Source organism: Stegodyphus dumicola, chromosome 2 (genome assembly GCF_044657685.1).
Source record: "Stegodyphus dumicola isolate Sdum_Otavi_A_Nest chromosome 2, ASM4465768v1".
Lineage (NCBI taxonomy): Eukaryota > Metazoa > Arthropoda > Arachnida > Araneae > Eresidae > Stegodyphus > Stegodyphus dumicola.
This window is the reverse complement of record NC_140769.1, coordinates 149,278,783-149,298,583: the sequence shown is the minus strand read 5'-3', so window position 1 is coordinate 149,298,583 and position 19,801 is coordinate 149,278,783. Positions and strand designations below refer to the sequence as shown.

The 19,801-nt window shown below is 29.8% G+C and overlaps 1 protein-coding gene across 2 annotated transcripts in view; it reads right to left on the bottom strand.

The window, feature by feature from the left end:
* mle (dosage compensation regulator mle) overlaps nucleotides 1-19,801 on the bottom strand; it is a 144,925-nt gene that overhangs the window by 114,100 nt on the left and 11,024 nt on the right. Inside the window, exons 3-5 of one of the 2 annotated variants that reach the window (XM_085811245.1) lie at nucleotides 16,950-17,093; nucleotides 10,455-10,634; nucleotides 8,701-8,840 (exon numbers count right to left, since the gene is read on the bottom strand). In XM_085811245.1, coding sequence (XP_085667371.1) covers nucleotides 8,701-8,840; nucleotides 10,455-10,634; nucleotides 16,950-17,093 — 464 coding nt within the window. Of the gene's footprint in view, nucleotides 1-6,785; nucleotides 6,878-8,700; nucleotides 8,841-10,454; nucleotides 10,635-16,949; nucleotides 17,094-19,801 lie in introns of those variants that run through there. The other variant, XM_085811246.1, reaches the window with a different exon arrangement.

The following is a 19,801-nucleotide window of genomic DNA, read 5'->3' as shown; positions in this document are numbered from 1 at the left end:
TAGTGATGTTTAACCAAATCATCTCTGAGAAAACACAGTTTCCAAGCCTATCTAGATATACGATTTTCATAACAATGGTCTCCGTAAAAAAAGACACTATACACTTTTTTCCGAGATAAAATGCAAGAAACTAACTTTTGGCAAGTCTCTCTCATGACTGTACAACTTGATGTGGTTCCTCCATATCCCATACTCTAACTGTAGTGATTGACCTTGCCATTTAGATGAAAAGCAACCTTGTCACTAAATTTGGCACATGTTAAAAACGTGTCAAGTTATGACACATTCTGAAGGATAAAATCAGAAAACTTTACACATCATTCTTTCTCACCTGTATGAAGCGCAGTATTTGAATCCTGTATAGTTTGAAATACAAATGTTGCCACAAAACACACCAGACAGATGTTGCAGGCATGGCAAGTGGTTTTTGTGGACTATGTGCAAAATTCTGCAAAAGGTACATTCCATTTTCATCTGACATGTGGGGTAGCCAAGTAATTTCTTTTTATACATAGAAGTGTTTTGGAATTGTTTTATTGAAATACAAATGTTGCCACAAAACACACCAGACAGATGTTGCAGGCATGGCAAGTGGTTTTTGTGGACTATGTGCAAAATTCTGCAAAAGGTACATTCCATTTTCATCTGACATGTGGGGTAGCCAAGTAATTTCTTTTTATACATAGAAGTGTTTTGGAATTGTTTATACCATTGTCTGATGCTCTAAGCATTAGATTGTTGACACCAGGGTTGATACACCAAGGTATTGTCGACGAAAATCAAGCTGAACACTTGTTACAGACTCACACTTTATGAAGTGTAGAACACAAAATGTTCCCCCCCCTACAGTCACCACTCAGACAAACACTAAGGTAACAGGCAATAGAAGAGTGTTAGCACTACCTGTTGCCAACTGCATGATACACAAGATTTTCTACTTCTTACGTATACACTGTTCGACCAAAATGGATCAAAAGCTGTGAACAGTTTTTTTTTTTTTTTTAATGATTCTTTTTTTAAATTCTGTAACTCAAATTATAGGCATATAAATAATAAGGTTTAAAAGTTATAATAGCAATTGAGATAATCAAAACACCTTAAACAATAAATTACAGCTTTTCTCTCTTAAGATGTTAATATGTTATTTTAGACTATTAAATTTTTTTCCGTCATTGCAATTAATTCAAGTATGAAACAGTTAACTTTTTGCAGACAGAAAGGAGAATGTAGTAAGGGCAATGTAGCTTAATGTTACAAGGTAGATAGATGGTCTGCACAACATACATACAATGACACTCCACAACTTGCTAAAAATTAAAAGCACAAATTTTATTAGAAAACTTCAAACTGATAACAAATTTTCAGAGCATCAAAACCTTAAGTTACAAAATGTATTTGCACCTAAAAAAAAAAAAAAAAAAAAAAAAAAAATCTGATGTGTACACCATGAATTCCTTGTACAGAATATTAAATTATATGCATTTTTTCTTGCATTTCATTTAAACTTTTCGGATTGAATTAAATCTACTTCATCAATAGCGCATAAACCACAACAGAATAAATGCACTGTTTAAAATTCACTATATTCGCTTACCATAGTGACACTGTGGTGCTAGGTTCACTTAACAGCGTTACACTTTGTTCATATTATAACTCAGAATAAATATAAATTTATATCATTTGAAGAATTATCTAATAATTGCCACATGTTCTATTCAAATACTATAAAAAAACTAAAATGATGTATAAACAAAATAAAGCAAATAAAACAAAAAAGAAAGAGTTGTTCACAGATGATTCACTATTTCTCATTCAATTAATTCAGTTCTAACTTCCCGACAAGGCAAAAGTACATAAAAACTCAAAATATCTATATTAAAAATTACGAAGTAAATTTTAAAAACTTATTTCCTCGAAAAAATTACAGAAAGGATTAAGCATGATTTAATTGGCAATAATAAAAGAAGCTGTTATCTTTGTTGTTGAGAAGCTTAGTTTCTCTAGATTAGCAACAAATCCGCTATTTTGCAAAGTTTGAAAAGTAAATAAACATGTTTGCCATCACAAAAAATATTAGGCTTAGCTGCACTTAAACAACATTTAAATTGTTGATAACTCCAAAAACATTGCATGCAGATTTACTAAAGCCTTAACCAGAAGATTAGAACAATATAATTCAATCATTTTTAAAGCAAAAAATGCACAACTTACAAACATATAAGAGTCAAGAAACCGAGATCACCGAGCCGGGTAACAGAGTAGATATATATATATTTATATATGTTTGGTGCAGCTGATTGCAATCAAAATACGAGGTGCACATCTATATGTTAAAGCTGTCCTATATACAAAATTTCGACATTCTAAAGCTACTTGCTTTTGAGTTATGCGAGATACGCATGTATGTAGGTACAGATGCCATGAAAAATTCTCTTCAGAATTCATTTTAAATCAGTTTTTAATTTTTTGGGGGAAAAAATATTTTATTCTGTCCTTACATACAGATGTCACTCAAAAACATCGTAAAATTGCATTAAATAGCGGTCAAAATGGATATTTTCTTTGAATATGATGGCTGAAACTTTTCGTTATTACAATACTTCCTTTTTACTTCATACAAGAAGTAAAAATTAATAGTTACAATACTTTTACAGCAATTTACAGCTTGGGATACCTTGCAAAGTTTACAAGCAAATAGAAACAAAGTTAAGGAAACTCTTTGATGAATTTGATCTAGATGATATATTTCATTTTAACAAAATAAAACTTTTCAAAACTTCTATCCAGCAGATGCTACATTTGAAAGACAATACTAGAAGACATTCCAAAGAATGAATAAACGAAGTTTGTGCTTCAAATATGTCAGAAACAGAAAATTTAATGCAAATGGTATATTTCAATCTGATAAAATAAAACTTTTTAGATTTCTGCCAAACTGATGACGCTTTTGAGAGAATACCAGGAGACACTCTAAAGAATGAATGAATGACATTCAGCTGCCAAATGCATATTTGCCAACCTATGACATTCAGAAATCAGGAGTCCCCCCCCCAAAGAAACCAGGATAATTTTCTCAGCTACAAAAATATTTTTTAAATGATAAAAAAATGTTTTCTATTTTATATAGAAAGTAAATACATTTTTTTAATAATTAATTAACTTTAAATAGCAACTAATTAATATCTGAAGGTTCAGTTACTAATTCTTAAATGAAAATAATATAAATACTGCCTGAATTTTATTATTAATGCAAATAATAATTTTTAAAAAAAGTTTTAGTGTTTGCACCACTTTAACAGAAAAAATATATTTTAATCAGTTTTCGTACAAATGCTAAAAACAGTGGCCTATTTTGCTTTCATTACAAAAAAAATTTCGTAAGTTTGTTAATAGCAATTGCCACATAGGCCTGCTATTGCTAATAAATTTTTTTCTAATGTGTCATTAGTAATACTGGTTCTAAATTTAGTCCTTGTTTTATTAACAACATTCGAAAATACTCTCGCACTCTGCATTACTATGGTGAATTATCAGGATGTCCAACATAATTCTACACAGTTCACTACACTTTAAAATTCTACCAGGACATTTCAGTTTTCCAATTAAATTCCGCTCGGTATCAATCCTTGTTGGTTTTATAACATGATTCAAGTTTCCTAATGGTATACTGCAAAATTGCAACTGCAATTTATTAGTTGCAATATCAATATCATTAGCCACCCAGATGGTATAGCGGTTAGGGGAGCCAATTTTGATATCAAAGGCCCTGAGTTCAAATCCCAGAGAAGGCATAGTTGTAACACACATTTTGCAGAAATTATTTTTCTCATGAAGTAGTAACATCTCTATCTACTTTAGGTATTTTACAAAGCCTTTTATCTTAATTTTAGAACTATTTACTTCTTCCTTATAAAATGTAATAAGTAGGTTCCTTTGGTCGAGGATTCCAGATAAAAGTTTCTGTAAAGATAACCACCAGCGTTTACACACATTTGAAAATTTTTGTCATTTCAGTCTTATGCAGCTGCTCGAGTTGTTCCAATTTTCTCTTCCTTTTAGAATTTTTTTCAAGATAACAAATATCAACAATGTGTTCATCCACACTTAGTAGCAAAGAAGCTGTCCCGTTTTCAGCTGCTAAATTGAAGAGGTGACAGATGTACATCATAGTTTGAAAATCTGATTTTTTTTTTTTTTTTTTTTTTCCCTTTTAAAAGATGCCTGCAACACCAGTCTTCAAGCTTACCATTACTGATGCATTGTTGGCACAAAGTGCTAAGTATTTATCTGGAGGAACTGCATGTTCTTTTAAAGTTTTGATAATTAGCTGCACTATATTAAAGCCAATCAAATCTCCTTACGTGGGGACAGAGAGTAAACTATAATCAATTTCTGATGTCTCTGGATTAAAAAAAGAAACATTTGGATACAGTTTTGCATCAATCCATTCATATCAAGGCAGAATGGAGCTGTTTTAATGCAATAAATAACTGAAGATTTATTTTTCATAACCATTTCTTTTGTCCTTGCCCGAGGGTTGCTTAGCAATTATGCTATTCGGAAGAACAAGCATTCTGCATTAATAACTGTTCAGTCCTTTGTTTACATATAAAAATTCTATTTTATTTATTTATTTATTTTTCAATACAACTTATGTTGTCTTTGTGTACGTACATGTTTATAAACATTGGCCCTTCCACCGTGCGAAATCATAAAATTGCAATAACAAATAGTATACACCGCAAATTCATTACATTTCCTTGATGAAATAATAGGAGGAAAGTCACCTGTACATGAATTTTGAAAGGTACATGAGCATTTTACGTTCTTTGCTGACATAACTAAGACAAAAGATTGCAATTTCTTAAACTATTTCTCGAAAACACATGAAACTCGGAGCGCTCAGTGGCAAGATGAACGAGATAACAACCTTAATCTTGCTTTGTGCTTATTGGTTAATATATGTGAGATGACTTGCAGTGGCGCTTGATGCTCATTGGAGATCTGGAACACAACATTTTCAGATACATATGCTATCACACACAAAGCAGAAGCGTGCCATAACGTTTCACTGATAAAATGATTTTGGGTTTTTTTGTATGTAATCTAGAGGAAAAAAAAAAACAGTGCTCTCACACACAAAAAATCACTTTTTTGGTTTGTAAATAATAAAATATTAAGTTAAGCTATATAAAATTCATGAGAAATTTTAAGAATAAGAGAAAGTCGGAGAAAATGTGTTGCATATTGGATTGGTGGAAGCACCATTGGATTTCAGAAGAATTGGCAAATCTGTAAAATATGCTAAAAACAGAAAAATTTCTTCTGTTTGTGATAGAACCATGAAAACATACAGTTTTAAAGGTATTAAATCTTTGTCTGTACTTTACAAAGCAAAAAAGAAAGCACAGATAAAATGTGAAATCTTTCCAAAAATAACTGCAAAACCTTCTGCTCACCCCCCCCCAAAGCATACAGTAAAGAAACATACTGTTACTTCTTGATGACTGCACTGTGCTATTTTAACAAAAAGTTTACTAACATAATTACCCCAAAATGGAAATAGATCAAGTACATTATTTTATTTACTGAAGAAATTTGAAAAGCATTTGAAAATCCATAAAACACAGAAATTGGATTTTAATATAACTTTTGGCTTCTGATTTCAGCTTGTAAGAGAAAGAGAATAGAGGAAATATGTGATACAAAATGAATGAAAATTAAACAGTTGTATGATCTAATATATAGATTTAAAAACAGTAATTTTCAAAAAATGTTTTATTCAATAAAGCCAAATATAAAGTTTTTGACTTTATATTTGGCATTTTGACTTTGCTTTTATAGATATAATGGTTTACATTTACTGATAATTCATTATGCAATAATGAATGTTTTTAATTCAGTCTACTATAAAATTCCTGCTTTGCACCATTCATGTAAATTGTATTTTGTTTTTTGGTTTAAATATTTACATAAATTAGGCATTAAATACTGAATTTTCATTTCTGTTCTTCCTTAAAGCCTTTTTCATGGCATGCATATAATTTTATTACAGTTCTTCAGATGTCTTAATCCCAGTCAAACACAGACATGCCTCAATATCAAAGTCTCAATAATTTTAATTTTACTGCATTTTAAAAAAGTATAATAAATGATTTCACTAACAGTTTTGATTAGACAATGCTTATTTAAAGAAAATAAAATTATTTGAAACTGTTTCACTTCACAAATAAGAACAAACAAATGTTTTTAAAACTTATAAGAACCAACGTTAGCATTCATAGACAGACAATCTCACAAAGAATTATGTATGCAAATTATACTTATATAACTAAAAAATCAGAGAAAAAATAATGCATATGTGATAGTTAGATATAATACTTAAAAAACAAATTAGTTGCAGGTGTTTAAATATTATTAGTAGATATCAATGTTTAGAACATTTTTGTTGATATTTTCTTTAAATTTTAAATTTTCTTAAAACACTTTAAAAAAAAGCAGATCAACAAAGTGGAACAAAAATGGAAAGGGAGAACTTTTCACAGATGCATATTCATTTTGGATTCCTATGTAATTATTCAGGTAAAATTTTTACAGACTTATTCATGAAGAAATATAAATGCATAAAAATTTAAAAAGAGCAACTTAAATTAATAACATTTTTGAGGAGGACAGAAAACAGAATGGAGGAGTATTTATCATAAGGAATTCTGAAAAATTTCCTCACAGAATCCAACCCTGTTTATAAAACATATAAAAAGCAGTTAATTCATTATATCACTGACCTTCTCAAAGGCAGTACATTCCAGAGTTTATTGCATGGAATATTTTAAATCTCAATAAGATGTCAATGCAGATATCTCAGTCTAATCACCTGCAGCAACAGCAGAGCAATTATAAGTGTCTAGATAAAATAAAAAAATGCACTTTGGAGTTTTGCACAATATTATGAACAATGCTGCACCTTGAATAACAGCAATCATGGAAAATAAAATATTTGTCAAAATTATTAAAAATTTTTCCATTTATATGGAAATTTTTAAAAAATGCAATAATATTTTCAGTGTTAAATCTTAAAATACATTCCCTCATAGCAGAACAAAGTTTTCACTTATTTAAATTTAAATCTGATTAATTATACAAATTTAATTCTATTATACTAACAATAGTGCCTTTTTAACTACTTATTAAGAATATGATTTGTGTTCATAAACGTTAATATTTGGTTCAGCAAAAATAAGCAAACTGCAAATAAGCCAGTATAAATTAGACTATGACATGAAAATGAAATATGATGAACATTACTATTAAAGTGCATTAAACAGTATTACGGATTTTGTTTAATATTCTAACATAGCAATGTAAGGATAGTATTTATTGCCCAGTTACACTTTTTCAAAAAAGGCATATATTACACATACTGAAAACATATATTAGACATATCAATATACAATATACTTTATAAATTTAAAAAGGATAACTTAGGTATCTTACCTATATAATTTCAAACAAATATGTGCCATTAACTTCTGAACAATTATATAAATTAGGAAGGATAAATCTATCTAACTTGTAAAAGTGTACAGGTTAAATTGCTTCACCCTTCCTCCATGAATAAATACACATACATAAATCAGTATGCCATCTTAATTCAGTAATACTTATTCTCTACCATTTAATATTTTTAGATCCAAATATAACAGAACATTCTTATATATCACAAAGCTCTTGGACAGCTTTACAACCTAGCCATGAATTAAGCATAGATTTAAAATTCATTCAAGATTCTGTATAATCATCTGAAGAAAGTGGGGTCTTTCTGAAAAAATGGGAAGAGGTCCAGTCCAGGCCATAATAAATCAGTGGCATTCCACTCACCCGAGATGAACAGTGTGATTGATCTGCTCAGTCCTATGAATTACTTCAAGACTTTCCTGAAGAAGTGAGAGAAGCAAACTATTTTAAACAATTTACAGAAAGAAGGTCCTCCCAAAAAATATAAGACAGATATGCAAAGTCACTTCTACCTCCAGTGGAAGACTCAAACTAAACAAAAAAACTACAAGACTAAAATTCTTTTGATTTTTTGTAGTTTCGGTCAGCTTTTGAGAACCTATTACAAATTACTAATATGTGTTCTACATACTGAATGCCATCGTAGAAAGAATAGCATTCTTTTCTTTAAATTTGTTACGTGAAAGAAAAAAATTTTACAGGTTTAATTTTTTTCTTTCTAATTGTATATACTTTTATAAATAAAAACTCAAAAAAGTAGATATGCTTTCTTTTTAAAAATGCTAAATTTATTAATTTTTTACTCTAACAATGTAATTATTAAATTCACTTTTCTTTTACTAAAAATGTACTGGAATAAATAATTTATTACAATACACTCTTTAGTATATTATAGTACTCTTTTTTTTTTTCTTTCTTCACAAACTATTAATTAAAAAAAATAAAAAAAAAAACCTCTTTAGTATACTCAATATACTCAGAATGCCTTGAATTCAGCTACAAGAAACCTAAGTGACTGAATTCAGGACAAAACTTATTTTTCCCAGTGCTTTCCCAGCACTAAGAGAAATACACAATGATACAACATACCTGCAGGTGATTAGACTTTTGAATAAATAACTCTGGAATGTACAGAATAAAAAGGTCTCATTTTTAAAACATTTTATAAAGTAAATGAAATCAAACCTGTTATGATCAGGTCCTACTTGGGAATACTTATATTCTGGATTCATCTTATTGACTTGAAGGAACTGATGCAACCGTGATTTAGCATTGTCTAATGTCCAGTTTCCATGAATTCCAGAATTAATATCTAAATCTTCAGCCTGTTAAACATTCCAAATAAAATAAAAATACTTTTTCTTGCATTGTTAAAAAGAAATTAAGATCCACACACACACATAAAAAAAATCCAAATTCTGATTAAGAGCTTAAAACACATTATTAATATTAATAATGATCAAGAGTTAAGTTCTTATGTTCCGTTAGCCATGCATAAAATAGTATTTTTTAGATTCACAAGAGAATTAAATGAATTTTTGACTGAAACAAATTTTGGTACTTATATATTATCCCATCAGCCATGAAACTGTCACCAAGCAGTGCAATTTAATGCCATTTCTGGATAAGCGTGATGTCACAACATGCTCATAACATCTGCACTTTCGTTTGATGTAACCCTGATTGGTTCTTGATAGACCACCTTTTGTTTTTATAAGCAATGATGGTGTTGGTGTTGGTGTATTTAATTATGGCAAAGCACACGAGGGCTATCTGCCTAAAGGGAGGGATGCCTTTCGTGGAGGACTTTCTAAGGGAAACTGGCTCGTATACACGTTACACATGGGGAAAACCACGAAAACGCCCATGCAGCCAGCCCGTTCGCGGGATTCGAACCTCAGACCGAACTACCAGTGTATAAGCAATGATGAAAATCAACTGTTATTGCTCTGTTTCTTCTTGAATTTTGAATACCACAAGTTTGATAACAAATGTTTTATTGTAGGAGTTGCAGACAGAGCTGCAGCTCAGAATTCTGCAGGATTTGTTTTTGTTTTGCTTATGAAAATACACGAGAGCAATAAATCTGAAACATTTTCAGATTTGCTGAAAACAAAAAAAAATTTCATTTACCCACTCCAAAAACATAAGAATTACTTTTCTTTTTAATTTTATTTAAAAATTTTATATTGATTTATAAACCATAAAAATGAGAAAACTTGATTTGCAATTCTGTAATCTTAATTTCTATATGTATAAGACTGGAGTGGCTTTATTCAAAGCCTTCAAAGGCCATCTGACCAAAGCTCTTTCCTGATTCTAATTTGGAAACTGAAAGTCTGGTCTTCCTTAACAAGTTCTATAAAAAATTTTAAGATGATAAACATTTTTAGTATCTTTATACAACACAAAAATTTTTAAGTGTGCTCCTTCTTAAAAACTATAAAACTTGAAACATTCATATCTAATTTGAGATTTGATACCAAACTTATTGACACTATTAACTGGGATCGAATATTTAAACTGATTTTTGAACAGAAAACACATGCCATATTCAAAAGGCCTAGAAAAACACGCATTGAATAAGTTATTATATTAAACATTATACACGGAAGAAAACTGATTGGGTAATGACATAGAGATTCTTTTCACTAACATAAATAATACTGCTTGATGATATAGAAATATGAATCATATATCACTTTCTGATATATTCAATTACTGAAAATTTACTTTTAATTAATATACTTTGTTTATTTAATTTGGGGGGGATAGGGGATCAAAATGCAAGAAACTAGGCTCAAAACATTAAATTCATAACATATAATTTTACAAGGGAGTAATTTATTTGTGCTAAAAGGAGAAAAAAAAAATTAGAGCAGGTTAACAATGCAATGTTCAACAAATAAAAATACAGAAATTTTCTTAAATGTACATACTTCTTCAGTCCTGCGCTGCTCTTCAACACGAGTTACATAGTCAGGAGTAGAAGATTCATTGTAAGGAGCATAATAATTTTTTATTGGATAATTTTGATCACTAGCTTTTAGCTGGATATGTGGAGCAACAGGCCCTCCAGGTGGTAAATCTGCTAATTCTTTATCAGCTTGCACTGCAGACTTTCATAAGAGAAAAAAAAAAAATAATAATAATAATAATAAGTGCTAATCATAAAAATAACTAAACAAACAAAAATTTTATTCACTCCAATGAACTTCCTAGTGAAAAATAAAACACTAATAAAAACAAATACACTCCTGTGTTTTCTGCATCAAATCTACTAAAATATATATATATTAATTTCTTGAATACAAAATAACATTTGATGTATAATATTTGCATATCTGTTAAGTAATAAAAAATCAATTCACACTGATTTTCATAAATGTGTTAATTCTTACCAATTTTTTTGCCAAAACAAAATCAGAAAGTACTGTGTACCAAAACAATGGTGAAATAAGACAAAAATTTAGTTTCAGCTTCATGTGACTTCATGAATCTTACCAATATTTTTCTTACTTCTAAATCTTTACCATAATAACGTTTTCTTCCACAACACTTCTTGACTTAGCCTTAACTTATCAATAGAAACATACTTATTTAAAAGGAAAGAATAAAAGAAAAAAAAGCAATGAAAAGATATAGATTCACATTTTTAATTTTATAATTTCTATGTGTCATCTTAATAGATTTAAACTGATGATCTAATTAATACCCAGGAAAATCTCAAATCCAGAATCGGCAAACTCCTGATGACTCCAGATTTCAGGCTTCCCACTGTACGTATCTCCCCACTGAGAAATAAACTTCATTATTTTAATCTATCATCAGCAATATAATCTTGTTCTTGTGATTTCCATTGCTTTTACCATATCATAAATATGTGCATAGCATGACTTATAGATGTGCTTGAAATTTTTCAACACCAGATGCATATCATAGTGTTTGGATTGTTTCCCTATGTTTTATACTACAAATTATGCTTAAGTACCACAACTGCAACTTCACTACATAAAATCTTCCTAATCCCTCCATCTTCAGCTATACCTCGAAATTTGATCTCATACATGCATGCGTATACGGTATCCACAAAATCCTCACCTGTGGATTTGTGAATATATGGTATCCACAAAATCTTAATCTGGCCTTTACTTTTGTGAGCGAAGATTATAGTCGTATACTTCCAATTACAGAAAAGTTTTAAATAATGTGAAGATTCATGTTTTCATATTATTAAATTTTTAACAATTTTTTTGTAAAATACAAAATTTCACTTTTTATATGTTCTCCTGTACCTATATTTAAATTTAGGAAAATTTTTTACTCAATATACAAAATAAAAAAAGTTTGACTCTCACAGAACAAAAATTCACCGAGTTATTTAGTATTAAAGTTGCAAATTGTATTTATGCAACTAAAATACTGAAATTGGAGAGTGAAATGTTTGCATGTATACTTAACTAAAAATAAAATATCAGTTTAGAAAGAAATTTGAGATGTTAAGAGATTACAGCATTATTATGCAGATTACTGTGAAAAGTATTAATACTTGTGCAAAAATTCTTTCAGCATATCAAATAAAATAAAATTATACATTAAAGATCCTAATAAATCACAAAAAAGCACCATTGATTTTCAATGGGGAGGGGGATTTAAACTCAAAATTTATTTCCTAACCAAACACTCGCAGCAAATCGAATGACATCAAAAATTCCAAATTTTGAAATCAATTTTTGTCATATGAAGTCAAACTTTTTGAATTTTATTATTTCTTTGTACGAAGTAACAGAAGCATTTTAATCACGAAAAATTCTGGGTGCCATACTTCAACAAAAATACCCATTTTGAAAGCTATCGAACGCAATTTAACGATGTTTTTGCATGACATCTGTACATAAGAACAGAATAAAGGACTCCTTTCCCCATTTAAAATGGATTGATTCAAAAGAGAGTTTTCGTCATGTCTATACACACACACTCTGTTACTCGGCTCAGTAAGCTTAATTTTTTTATTCTTATATGTTGGTAAATTTGGCATTTTTTGCTTTAAAAATGATTGAATTATGTTGGTCTTATCTGCCGGTTAAGGTTTTTCTGCCTTTAGTTAATCTGCAGCAATATTTGTAGAATTATCAACAATTTAAAAGTTGTTTAAGTGCAGCTATGCCTAATTATTCTTACCATAGAACCCATATCTGTTTACATTTGAAACTTAGCAGAATATTGAATGAATTCTTTCTGCACCTTCAGCGTCCTTTTGCTGAGTGGGACCAAAGGAAACTTTCAGTTTTGTGCACCGAAAAATCTGCCTTCTTGCCAGCTGGTCAAATTGCTTGTTTTTGTGTAGAAACTACAATTTTAAGTGTAAAAAAAAATTTTTTTTAATTGTTTTAACTGTACTTGGTGTTTTATAATTTTCTATATCTTTCAATTTTTAACAAAAATATTATGAGCTTTTATATATTTTTGTCTTGCCACAAAGTGAGAATTGAAATAATTGAATGAGAAATATATCTCTAATGAAATTGGAGAAAATAAGTGTTTTGTATTAGCAGCAAATAGCATTGTCGGCAGTCTGTCTCAGACAGAGAAGAATGTTTACAAGTAGCGCATTAGGTAAGCAGTGTTGAATCGTTTGTGACAAATTGTTTCTTTTTTATTTGTTTAGTTTCTTTTATATATTGTTTTAAATTTATTATAGTATTTGAATGGAACACGTGCCACCGATTAGATGATTCTTCAAATGATATATTTTTTATGCATCCTGAGTTAGAAAATGAATGAGATGTAATGCTGTTAACTAAAACCTAGTGTCAGAATGTCACTATGGTAAATAAATATAGTAAATTTTAAAAAGTGCATTTATTCTATTGTGTTTTCTGTGCTATAGACGATGTAGATTTAATTCAATGAGTTTAAATGACATGCAGGAAAAATGCGTATAATTTAATATTCCGTACAAGGAAGTCATGCGGTGTACACATCAGCCTTTTTTTTATATATATAATGAGTATAAAATTGTCCTAAATATAAGTATAAGGATTGAAGGAATGCATAAAAAGTTAGACTTTACAGTTTTGCACATTGATTTGTTTAAACAAAAAAATGTCAAAACATGAAATTTTCCATCATTTAAAATATTTTTCTAATTGGAAGAATATTTATATGACCAATAGCTGCAAAAAATAAAGGCCCGGTAAGGACTTTTATGGACACGGGATATATATGTTTAAACAAAAGACAAAATAAAAGTAAAACAAGAACCCAATTATTAGCTGCCAGTTGCAATATATCAGCGGCAATATTTATTAAGAATAAAAATGAACAAAACAAATTCAAGTCACATTCACACACGAATATAATAAATTACAGAGGGTGTTTACACACTTATAGAACAATTTCAATAGAGAATTTTTTTTAAAAAAAGCAAATGCTTCAGAATAAAACTTTATGGCAATGGCTCATTATTTGAAATGAGACACACTGTTTACTACTTCTAAATTTATTCCTCTTTTAAACTGTCACAAATAAACAAGCTGAGGATTGAAGCATACGTCTTCGCACTTTCCAAAGAGAAATATTCCTTTTCCATAGTTCAAAAAAGTTACACAGTGCATTGTATTAAAATTTTTAAGTGCAAAATATGCAAGATTATTATCTGGAAGCAGAAAATTAAACCCCTTTTTACTTAAACGTAGAAAGACTCCAAACAATACCTGAAAAAAAGGTATATAGAGTTCTAATGTTGCTAAAGTTTTAAATCATTGGTAACAAGGGAAAATCCGTGAATGCAGCAATCAGTCCCTTTAAAGTATTTAAATATATGTGTAGCAACAATAAATAAAATATTAAACCAAGATTTAAACTTAAGCTATAAAACATAATGTTCACTAGCTTTTGTCCAGGCACATCACTCAACACAGAACAATTTGTAGAACCTTGTATTGTTCCATTTCTTTATCCCAATGTTCTGAGAGAACAAAACTTCATGAAGACAATTCAACAAGCCATACTTCAAACTTCAAAACGCATCACAGCATTTCTTTTTTTTTAAAAAAAAGAAGAAGACTGATACAAGTATGTTATATACAAGGTTTGAAAAAAAGCATACAGTCAAAAGTCTTTAATCCGGACTCGTCGGGATTTCAGTGATTCCGGATTATTGATTTTTCTGAATTATAGATCAGCAGTTTAAATCTAGTAAGATGGCATGCAGAGATTATAAATAAGAAACTGTAATTTATGAAAAAAAGAACAAATATGATCTAAAGGGTATCAAAATTTACAAAAAAAAAAAAGTTTAATATTTATTTGTTTACTTTATTAAATATTTCTTTCAGCTTGCGCATGCGTAAAGCATACATTACGCATAGTCGATATTAGAAAATTGCAACCAGAAAACTATTTGATGTGTATTCGTGATATTTATAATGAATTTGATTTAAATCATATCAAAGACAGAGTACATCAAGATGAAATACTACATTTAGTAATGAACTATAAGGCGAATAAAATAAAAACATCTGCTCTGAAGATAAAGATAGTGCTGACAGATCAACTTCCAGTTCATTGCGCGCCGCGACGTTCTCCTTCCCCGCAGAGCAGCGTGAAATTGATAAACGGATTTCAGAATGGTTAGAGAAACAAAAAATATGCCTTTACCATTTTTGCAGCCATTCTTCTTTTTGTTTGATAGACATCAAAACATGCTTTCGCTTTGTAGATCCTTTGGCAGTATCCAGCATCGGAAATTCTATTTGACACAATCAACAGTTCAAGCTTACTTTTATAAAATTGCTCTAACAGTCTGCAAAAAATAATAAGCTGGATCCAATTCGAAGATTAAAGAACAACGCAATCTGCAACATTAACTGAATTAGATAATTTTAGTTTAGCTTATACCGTCTGCTACACATTAAATGCGCATGCGCAAACGTATTATGTGCATGAGTACACACATATGCGCAAGCATAAAAGATATTACGCGCATGCATAAACGTACTATGCGCATGCGTACGCACATATGCGCAAGCATAAAAGGTATTACACGCATGCATAAAGGTATTACGTGCATGCATGAATGCATATGCGTACGCATGAATGCATTACGCGTCGACGCATGCACAGAAAGTTTGTAGCTTTGAAGTCCGGATTATAGATCATTCTGGATTATGGGCGTCCAGATTAACAACTTTTGACTGTATATACAAGTATTGTACATACGCCTTTTTCCACCTATTCCTGCAAAGTCCCCCAATGTTTCACCTACTGACTATTGTGCCTTGTCTCTTGAAAAACGTCTTTCAAAGCGCAAACCTACTGTGATCGATGGACTCTGGAAAGTAGTCGAAAACAAATGGAAATCAATACCCCTGGATATTTTACAAAAGCCTTTCTATCATGGAAATCACGATGCAGAATGTTCCAAAGCTCCCAAGCAAACCAACATATGAAAAAAATCAATTTCATAGAAAAATTACAACAGAAGATTTTTTTTTTAAATAAAGGTAAATGGATTTTACATCTCTGAGTACATCTTCTTTAGGAGGCTGGTGTAGTAAGAGAAGTATAAGCCTGTATCTAAACTGACAAATTTACAAACATATACATAAAGGTACTCTTCTCTTATTGGGACTGGAGGCCAGAAACATTAAAATATTCATGGATCAAATATCTGAACAACAAAACTTAATATAAGGATTTATCTCAAATCAAAAGGTCCACTAATAAAATACTACTTTTAAAAAATACTAAATCTCTAATGTAAATATAGATAATTTTAGATGGATTTCATATTTACAAGTGAAATTTTTTGATACACAACACACGATTTTTTTTATACTTTCCCTTTTCTGTGGCCCCCTAGTTTTTAAACACTGTCAAGAATAGCGATAAACCATCAACAACAGTCTTAATGCAAGTTACTTAAATTTGGCAAAATAAAGCTATTTAATTCGAAACTGAAGTAAACCACATGCAAAAAAAATTATGAACTGATCACATTTGAATTAATTTTAATACATTCACTGTAATTCCGTACGATAATTACTGTTCTGTGTGGTAATTACTTCATGACGCCATTTCAAAAAAGCTTCTTTTAGTTGCCATTATTTGATTCTTAATTTGAAAATTGCACTGATGTTTACATTACTGATATTTACACTTAATTAGTTTATTCATCATGAGAAAAGCTATAAGTAAGCTGTGTTGAACATGTTTTTCCCCCCTTTAAAAATATGTAAAAAATATTTTACTTACTAACAACTGATTTTAAAGTATTTTCTTTAAAAAAATGTTAATGATTTTTGATTTTGTGACAGCTGAAGAAGATTCATTTCAAACAAACTTGGGAATTATTTTGGCACAATTACCATGGAGGCCATGAAAATAGAAAAATATCCTTTTTTTAGACTGAAGACATTTTTTAAACTTACGGGTAATTCTACTGGCACTTCGGACTGGGACAACTTTCCAACTCGTACAAGGTATGATAGAAAATCCCTAGCAGCATTAGTCTGAGCATCTTTTTTGTTTGTAGAATTCCCAACACCTACATAATCAAATCCAGGAACTGTCACCTATATAAAAATACAATTAATACATTTAAAATGAAAAAATAAAAAGTTCAATTAAAACCTGGAAAAGATGGCCTATTTTAAAACACTATAGCTGTAAACAGTAACTGAAATTAAGGTTTAAATTTAAACTATAGAATAACTGTGCAGCTACGATAATATTTGATTTCACTAAACTAAAACTGAGTAACCTTGAAACTTCAGTTATCTAAAAGCATGTCTATTTTGTCATCGAAGGAAAAAAAAAAGATAAATGTATACTGAAAGTATATACTTATACTCTGTGATTTAATAACTATCCTGGTTGTTCATTTAAAATAAGTGCCTCAACTGCAACCGTTTTGTGTATATTAAAACATTTCAGACATAAAACATTTTTCGACTATTCAAAATATCAATAATTAACTATGATTCCAATAATTTTATTTGCATCTGCATGAATTTTTATTTAATAATTTATATGATATTTATATGGTAAATCTTCAAATCATCTTTAGCCAGTAATATAACTTCCCTAGTTACAGAATATACAGAAACACAATTTTTTTACAACTTTACATAGTTAAACAGGTATAAAAGAATTTCAGAATAGAATTTAATTATTAAATTGAAATGTATCCATTACTGAACATACTGTATTTATTCAAATACCTCCCCTTATATATAAAATTCTCATGGCATTTTAGGATAAATTTTATTAAATAAAAATGTAGGAGAATATTCACCTCATCTTGTATACTTCTAAAAAAGAAAACCTTAATATTTTACCTTTAAATAATACTAACATCAGCAGTGGCTAAATGACATTGTTAGTGATATAGAGTAATTATTTATTTATTTTTAGGTAGACTAGTAACCAGTAAAATGGATGCTAGCCTGAACTTAAATCGCTCAGCTAGGTACAACTATTATAATTAGCAGCAGCTGTGTAGTTTTATATATGGTAATTACCTACATTATTTCTTTAACACTTAAACAGCTAATCTGTATTGTATGATAATTAAACTTCTTCCTCTGATTTTGCTATTTCATTTTTTAAAAAAAATTTGGAAGAAAAAATTAAAACAAAAAATTAAAATAAAGAAAATGTTAAAAATAATATGAGAATAAATTAAGAACAAAATTTGACAGCTTTCAGATTTTATATTATGCCCATAAGGGCGTTTTTTTTTTTTTTAAAACATTTTTGTGTTACCTTTATTTATTAAATATCACGTTCTTTGGACTTAAATCATAAAATTCAATTCAACAGCAATATCAAAAAATATTTAAAACAAATATATCTTTAGAATTTCTGATACAGTCTCATGTGCTGGAGATAAAAAAAAAAATTTCCCCCTTCCCATCGCACAGGATTGCCATTGCTTTCTTAGAAATCATTGAGTTTGTTAATCAAAAATTTGTTAAGCATAGGGTTGCTATTGCTCGTTTAGAAATCGTTGAATTCGCTAATCAAAAATTTGTTAAAGTTTTACAAAATAAGAAATAGATAATAAATCAAATTCCAAATTCCTCATTTGGACTTCCAGATGCCCATATTCGAGTGCATATTCCATATTCGATTGAAGACTAGATTATTCAAAATTTGATACCTCTAGGTATTGTCATTTTTTAACAATGCAAAAAACATGCACACATTCATGCAGATTCATTATTTAATTTCTTTAAATATAATGCAGGGTTCTAATGTTTGGTGGTAACAATTTGAAAAGTGAAATGCCATTTTATACTGAACCAATGGAAAATACCAAAATGAAATTAATAGCTCTTCTGAGCAAACTGCCCCTTTGCACTCAAGACTGAAAAAAAGGATCTCATTTTCGAATAAATATGGTAAATAACCTAAGATAAAATTATGACACAAGAAAGTAACTAATAACTAGTAATTATTCGCCACTTCTGACTTTCACTTAAATGACGTCTTTGAGCCATAACTACTAAATAATGATCACACATTCACTTTAAACAATATTACAGACCGAAATTGCAACAAGCATCGATTCTGCACTACATCATCGAATTTGTATACCGCATTTGACGGCATATAAGATGCACATTTTTCCTAAATTTGGTCTCAAAAAAAGTTATCTGCGTCTTATATGTGAAGGACACAGGTTAACTTTAAATACTGAATGCTATTTTTAGCCCGGATAAAGGTCTAGACACGCATAACTTTTTCTACATCTGCCATAATTATTTTGCGCATGCATGAAATATTTGTTGCCAAAAAGCGGCAAAGTTCGAACAGGTTCAACGGTCACATTACGTCTATTGAGCCTTTCCTTCTTTACTTAGACTTTCTTGAATCAGCCGACACACGTGTCGGTATCGGTGCTACTCTGTATAAATGTGTCGGTATCGGTGCTTAAAACTGTTTGTTTTAAAAAAATACCCAGGAAAATATGACTACAGGAAACAAAAGATTAAGCTATACAATTCAGTATAAACTAGGAGTGTTAAACTACGCCAAAGTGCATGGAAACAGAGCAGCAGCAAGTGATTTTGGTCCACCACCTACCGAAAAAAATAGCTTGCCATTTGTTAATTTTCCTTAATAAAAATATGTTTGGTAATTGCATTCAATGATTGTTTATTTGGCTTTTACGAAACGTAAAAACTAAAAGAAACCACATTTTAAGTTATTGTGGTACCGCGCTTTTGCGCGAGCTATTGGAATTTTTCTCTTGTGTGTGACCGTCTAAATAAGGGTG